This window comes from Miscanthus floridulus, chromosome 3 (genome assembly GCF_019320115.1).
Source record: "Miscanthus floridulus cultivar M001 chromosome 3, ASM1932011v1, whole genome shotgun sequence".
Classification (NCBI taxonomy): Eukaryota; Viridiplantae; Streptophyta; class Magnoliopsida; order Poales; family Poaceae; genus Miscanthus; species Miscanthus floridulus.
Genome location: NC_089582.1, coordinates 39287810 through 39295044, shown reverse-complemented (window position 1 = coordinate 39295044; position 7235 = coordinate 39287810). Strand labels below are relative to the sequence as shown.

The window sequence follows — 7235 nt, the reverse complement described above, 5'->3', positions numbered from 1 at the left end:
CACATAAGGCATAATGGAATCTGTTACTTGACTCAAATGTATGCATGAGGATTGAGGACATTTGGATGTTATAATCCGTAATCCATCCTAATAGTTTGATTGCATAGTAAGTAATAGAGTTGTTTTGATGAAGTCGCTGCTTTTCTTGAAAGCTTCAGAACAGGGAACCCACCTCTTTCCGTTGTTTGTAGCAACTGCCATTTTTTATGTTTGGCTTTGGCATTTTGTTTCCACTCTTCTATGTTACTCCATCTGTTTTTATTTACATGTCATATTAAGTTTGTCCTAAGTCAAACATTTTTAGCTTTGATCATCGATTTTCTAAAAATTATATAGGTTTATGATATAATAAGATTTATGTTTTTAGATTCACTATCAAGAACACTTTCATAATATATAATCCATATGTTGTAAAGCTGTAAGGATTTTTCAAAATGGATGATCAAAATTCGTAATGTTTGACTTGGGACAAACCTAATGTGACATGTAAAATAAAACTGGGGGAGTAGAATGCTCAACATTTACTCGTTGAATATTTTTTGGTGTACACAGAGTTCTGACCAAAGTGCAATTGTAGTCAACTAAGTTGTTAATAGTGGCAAATGGTTTCCCATACGTTGGAAAACATGCGGCTGAAAAGTCAGGTTGAAAAGTACTATTTGCTGATTTGTTATGAAAGAAAAACACTATAAGTTAAGCTGATAAGTTCAAGCGAACAAGTGGTGATTTCCACGTTGGAACTGATTTCCCATCTGAAACAACTCTGATTGATAGGGCTTAACCCCTTCGGAACCTGCTCGAAATGAAACCTGCAACGGTACATTGAAAGTGATGTCGTGTTGCCAGCAGAGACCAAAAAATCTAGTTGGTTGGTAGAGACTCATGATTCATGACAAATGCCATGTTCGGCTGGCTAGAAAAACGGCATGCTAATTTCTTGTGAAAGAAAAATATTGTTATTTCGCTGAAACGGTACGGCTGATAAGTTCAAAAGAAACAGGGCCAAATTTTGCTAAAAGACGTGCTTATTAACCGGAGTCCATTTTATGTTTTCTCTATCCAGTTCCAAACCTGTATTCGAAAATATCTGATAACATCCTTATCTCTAGAGAATATAGTACCGGTTAAAACAATCTAAAAGTTATTCTTGTGTCTAATGATTATTAGTATTAATTTTATAATATTACTAATATGTACTCCTTTCATTCCAAACTATAAAATGTTTTGACTTTTGTAGATACATAGCTTTTTGTTATGCATTTTGATATCGGAAAAGCTCCTTATAGGGTGTCCGGACGGACCCAGCACTCGCCCCCGCCGCCCCCGCCCGCTCGCTCTGCTCGCGAGACGGACCCCGTCCTCGCCTGCGCCTCGCCCGCTCGCGCCCCTGCCGTCCACCCGTGCCGCGTATGGCGAGCCCGATGCGCTAGGCGCTCGCTCCCAGACTCGCGCCTCCCGTCGTGGCCGTGCTCCATCCGCCTGCCCCTGCCGAGGTCCATACCGCCACCAAGCTCCACACCGGCGACCTCCACGCCACTCTGCGGCTTCGAGCTCCATGCCGGCATCGAGCTCCATATCGACGAGCCTTTATTCATCCAAGCACCAAGCAGATGCTACGCTAAAAGCGCATGTTGCGACAGTATGTTTCAAATGTTTCCGAGGTATGTTGCAAGTGTTGTATATCGATGTTGTAAAAGTATATCTGGATGTTGCACATGTTTATAATAGCTAAGTGTATGTTCCAAATCTTTCTTCTGTTCCAAACGAATATTGCAAGTATTTTGTCTGGATGTTGCAAAAGTAGATCTAGATGTTGCAAATATATGTTTCAAGTGTTTTTAGGTGTTTCATGCGTATGTTTGCAAATGTTTCATCTGGTTGATGCATATGTTTGCAATGATTTTCAAATGTTTTTTAGGCATTTTCGCAAGTGTCAGACGCTTGTTTCAAGTGTTTCATTTGTCTTCTTTTGTATGTTGCAACTGTTACATCAGAATGTTTTAAAAGTAGATCGGATGCTGCACATGGGATGCGCGTGGGAAGCGGCCGGTGGCATAGGCGACCTCCGGGGCGGCGCGGGGCCACTACTGGTGCGCTCCCTCACGAGCCTGATACGGTAGGCGCTCGTTCGCTCCCTATGCGGGCAGTGTCCGGACGCTAGCGCCTTGATCGGACGTCTGGACGCTAGCAAGTCCGTTTTGATATACACTATGTCTAGATACATAGTAAAAACAATATATATATATATATATATAACAATATATATATATAGGAAATTCAAAATATTTTATAATTTAGAATGAATGGAGTACCATTTAAACTATTTAAAGTAATGACTAATAATATTAATTTCAATGTAAATAAGGATATCTAAAAAAACTTTAATTAATTTTTATATAATATGTTAATTTCAGTTAATACGACCACTGATATATAATATAGTTTTAAACAGTAGGTATTCAACTTTAAAATGAAACTATTTAAAGGTTATGCCCATGAGTAATTAGTACATCGTGTTTTATCTTAAATACTCTCTTATAGACATGTAGATTCTGATATGCACTTCTAAATACATATTAAAAACAATGTATTTAGTAAAGGCTAAAACGTCTTACAATTTTGAACGGAGGGAGTATTAATGGTGCACATATAATTATGTGATTATTGATTTCTAATTAATATAGTTAATATTATTTTTTAATTATAATTAATATGATAAATAGTACGACTAACAACGTTTATTATTGTTTATCGATGTGTAGTAATACTTATTTCGGTGTCTCATCATATGATTTTGTTTCTCTAAAATTATTGATCGATGTTTATAACCCAGAGTCCATCCAATTTATTTCTTATAATAAAGCTAATGTATATCCGAATGCAAATCTGTGTTCAAACTATCCATTTTGTATTAGTATCTGAGAATATTTGAATACATATCCTGATATCCATATCAAACAAAAAATATGGTAAGCAATAATATTCATATCCTGTTACATGCGTTTGCACTTTCCACTCCTAGCGCTGAACCTAGGCACCGGCAAAGCATCGCAGCGCGCAGGGTAAAAGTACCGTCCCCCGATGTGCTACCTGGCAACAAAGAGCGGAAGCCGGCTACAAAATTAAAAAAAAAAAATCCACTACACTTCAGGGGTCACTGAGCAGCTATCTTGCTACTTGCTAGGACTGGCGAAAGAGCTTTATGTGTGTGTACTGAATATAGTTGCTTGTTGACTGTCCATCACAAATTCACAATGATATCAATGTTGCTCAACGATCTCAGGTTTCTAGTGGACAAGCAATACACATTCTATAATTCATATCAACTACTATTTCTGATCATGGAAGGATAGCAATATATGCATAACGAGTTCAAGCCATGTAAGAGTAAGAGTATACGATCCAATAACAAGCAGGTGGAATCAAGTTTTCTGTCTTCTTCAGAGGTGAGCGCTGAACTTCTAAAAAAGCATAGCATGAATCTGTCTCCATTCCTTCATATAGCTTCAGCTTTCAGGATTAAGTTTTCAGCTTCTCCCTCCAGCAAACAACTGCTTCCTGCAAATTTTAGGTGAAAATTGCAACAGATACACCAAGGTTAAAAAATGATGGAACTGTCTTTGCTAGAGATAGCGTCAAAATGTTTCAAAATATGCAGAAAAAAAGGAGCAAAATAGTGTTGCCAGACAGGTTAAAAGAAAGTGATCCAGTGACATCAATATGCTCAGTCACCACTTTAGCTCAAAAAAGAAAAAGTACAGGTATATTTGGGTGATCGTGCTATTATTTCCTATACGGTGTTTCCAATTAACTAGGCACAATAATTGTTGACAATGATGTTTGTACCTTGTTATACTGATGCTGCATTTTATACATTTATTTTTCATGGAGAAACTCAGGCTATCAGTATTTAGCTGTAAAAAGTGAGTGGTAATGTGTCAGGTGATTTCTGCGGACTCTTCTCCACTTGTTATCAGATTGTTGGTTCATTCAGATAAAATCAAGTAGTAAAATGGCTGCATTTTAGAAGGCATTGTTCTCAGGACATTTTTGCAGAACGTTTTCCACTTGTCATGAGATTGATTGCTCATTAAGACTAATCAATTAGCAAAGTGACTACATTGTAAAAACCAAAAAGTTCAAGATTACTCGATCTCTACTATGTGACAGTGAATCATAACATTCTCCTATATTGTATGGGTTTTAGAAGTTTGATTTTTCCTGAACAAGATTTCTGTTCCATGCCATTTTTATATTTTGCACTACATTCTAGAGTTTGTAGTATTCTTATGCAGCATGATAAGACTAGAGAAACTCTTCCATTATATTCCCTTTTTGCTGTGGCAGTATTCAGAACAAATTTTGCACGGATATTCAAAAGAAATTGTTGCCATGACATTTTCCCTCCCCAGACCCCGCACAGAGCGGGAGCTCTCTGCACTGGGTACGCCCTTTTTATTTAGCTAAATCGAACTAAGTACATTATATAACCCATGATGGAGGACAGTTGATGCAAACTCAAATTCTCAAGTCATCTAGCATTACTCATTTTTACCACATCATACATAGCGTTGCTTAAATGTTGTTTAAAAGGTCAAAACTACAGAATGAAGCACACAACAATCTAGAATCCAGCAGCCTTTTGCCAATGTATCCAGACAAAGATATCTGCATGAACTGGATATATTAGAAGAGCAGGCAATTGCAATACTCACCTCATTAAGTGGCATCATTTACTATGCTCAATAGGTTTCCCGTGTACAAACCAATTCCAACACGGGACCCCATCTCTGCCACATCTGTGTAAGTGTTGGTCCTTGGATTATAAATCCTCAACAATCCTCTAGATCCAATATAAGTAACTATGCTCCCATTCTTCAGTATCACCAAAGGATGTGCAAGGAATTCATCACGGACACTCAAATTGATCTCTACGGCATGTTTTTTGACCCATAAGCTCTTCTTAAAGTCCACCAGCAACCACAGGTCCATTGAAACATGTAACATACAATGGACCAGAACTAAGGATCCATTAAGGGCAGCCAGAGAAAGATTAGAATAGTAAGCAGGGATGCTTACAGGTCCTCGGAGAATTGACCTCCACTCTTCTGTTAGAAGGTCAAACGAAGCAATGCCTTTTGGTCGAACATGTCTGTTGATCAGATTCTCATCCAATAGAAAATGCACAACTCCATCGACGACGACTCTGCTCAGCGGGCTCATATTAACATGATTCTGAGCAGCCTTCTTTCCTCTCCACCGAGCATCACCGCTGCCACCGAGTGTGAAGACTTCGCACAGCTGCATGTAGCGGCTGTTGAAGAAGGCATTATCAATCACACGAAGCAACTTGAACTCCCCTGTCAAGGCAACCTGTCCCAATGCAACGGAAGCTCTGTAATTCATGAAGTCGAGCTTCCTTGGCGTGTGTTCCTGGGACAATCCTTCAGGCAAGGAAAATCTGTCTCCAGTGACTAGGTTGAGCAACTGGCAGCTCTTGCTTGTCCCTTTCGCGATGCAGGCGAGGTTGCGCTGGGTGGATATCAGCCACTCGTCCTCTGTCGAGCGGATGATCTGCTTAATGACCCGGCCTGAGAGGTCAATGATGTCGCAGAGGATGCCGTCATCACGATACGATTTGTCGTGGCCTGCGACGATGAGCGGCCGGCGGTGATGGGTGGCATGAGCGGCGATGAACTGCGGGTCGGAAAGGAGGGATCGCCACGGCCGACAGATGACACGGAGGCGGCAGACCTCCTTCGCTGGAAGGCGGATCAGGATCTCATAGAGCGTGTCGATAGGCAGGACGCCTTCCCCAGCTTCTGTCCTGGAGCGCAGAGTCGACGACGCCATAGCCGATGCTGGTAACAGCCGACCTGCAACCGCCGAAGAAAGATTTTCCATTTGTGATTGCACGGATCCCATGTATCAAACCAAAAACAAGAAGAGTTAAATGCATGACCAGACCTGAACTTGTATGGGGTGCTATTTAGTTCCACGAAATTTGAAAATGTATTGCACCTGCGGTGCTCCAATTTACAAATTTAGGGATGTGTGGTGCACTGCGTAACAACTTTGAGACTCAAAAAATGTATTGCAACCCCATACAAGTTCTTGGACCTAGCCACCTAGGTGTCATCTCTGTTAAGAGGCTGCCGATGCATTTAACTGTAACAAGAATCAGGCACACACACGAGTCACGACACGAGAAGGAATGGGGGTTCTGCAACCGCAGGTACACAACTAGAGCTTACCAAGCAAGCGCGGTGGAACCGAACCGGGATGGACCCGCCGCGGCTGAGCGTTCTAATCTCCCGCCGGTGGTTAGGTAGTTAGGTTAGCCTGCGCCGCCGCGCCGCTTCGCTTGACTGCGATGACGTGCGGCTGCCCAATGGAAGATTTCAGTGATTGGTGTCTGTCCTGGCCAAAATCCAACGGATGCGGTACATATTCCAACCGCTTACCAGCAGATCGCGACGGATTCGGGCGCCGCGCAGGGGAGTTGTTGTTCGGGGGTCGTTCCGGCGGGCACGAGGCGGTGATGCGCCGTGCGCAACCCTGCGCTGCGCCGAACTGTTGACCGGGGCGGCGAGCGGCTGGGCACGGTGCGCCGCGGAGGGGCGGCGCGGTGTGTGAGGAACTGTGAGGAGTGAGGACGCCGCCGCTGAGGAGGAGCGGAGAGCGGAGCGCCGACTGCCGAAGCAAACAGCAGCTGTGAGCAGCAACAAAGGAGAATGGAGTGGGCCGTGATGAAGCTTCTCGACTTCTTCGCAACTGGGTCAGTGGGCCACACCACCACTGGTGCTAGAAGCCCTTTATGCGTGGACCCACCTGTGAATATGCACGGAATTTCTACGTTCCACCAGCACTCGTGAATACGCAAATTCCACGCCAATCAAGTGGTACTTTGGTTAAACTAGTTGAAGATGCATCTTTCATAATAATATAAAAATGATAATCAAAATTATAAATCCAATTATTTGTTGGATGGGTGCTTGTTGTACAGCCGGGTTCGATGAAGGTCCTGTAGCTGCTTCTTGTTCTACCTTCGGTGATGAAGCTGCTGCTGTTGTTGTTTCCTAGTTCTAGTTCTCATATTGATACCACCTCGTGAGAACTTATTAGCTTTCAGTGGGCTATGGTTCACATCCTTGTCGCATGGTGAAGGATGAAACTGATTTAAAATATTGAATAACATAATTACATCAAAGAATGTTCAATTAAAAAAAGTTACA

The 7235-nt window shown here is 42.1% G+C and overlaps 1 protein-coding gene across 2 annotated transcripts; it reads right to left on the bottom strand.

The window, feature by feature from the left end:
- Positions 1–2949: 2949 nt before the first annotated feature.
- LOC136545505 (F-box/kelch-repeat protein At3g06240-like) lies at positions 2950–6739 on the bottom strand. 2 transcript variants are annotated; one of them, XM_066537521.1, is made up of 4 exons: positions 6465–6739; positions 6255–6384; positions 4716–6168; positions 2950–3558 (listed from the first exon to the last, which is right to left on the bottom strand). In XM_066537521.1, exon 3 carries the CDS (start codon positions 5923–5925, stop codon positions 4720–4722), a length of 1206 nt encoding a protein of 401 aa, XP_066393618.1. In that variant the 5' UTR covers positions 5926–6168; positions 6255–6384; positions 6465–6739; the 3' UTR covers positions 2950–3558; positions 4716–4719. The 2 variants fall into 2 exon arrangements, with proteins under 2 accessions (XP_066393618.1, XP_066393619.1); XM_066537522.1 differs by having other exon boundaries at positions 2951–3558; positions 4716–5876.
- Positions 6740–7235: the final 496 nt, after the last annotated feature.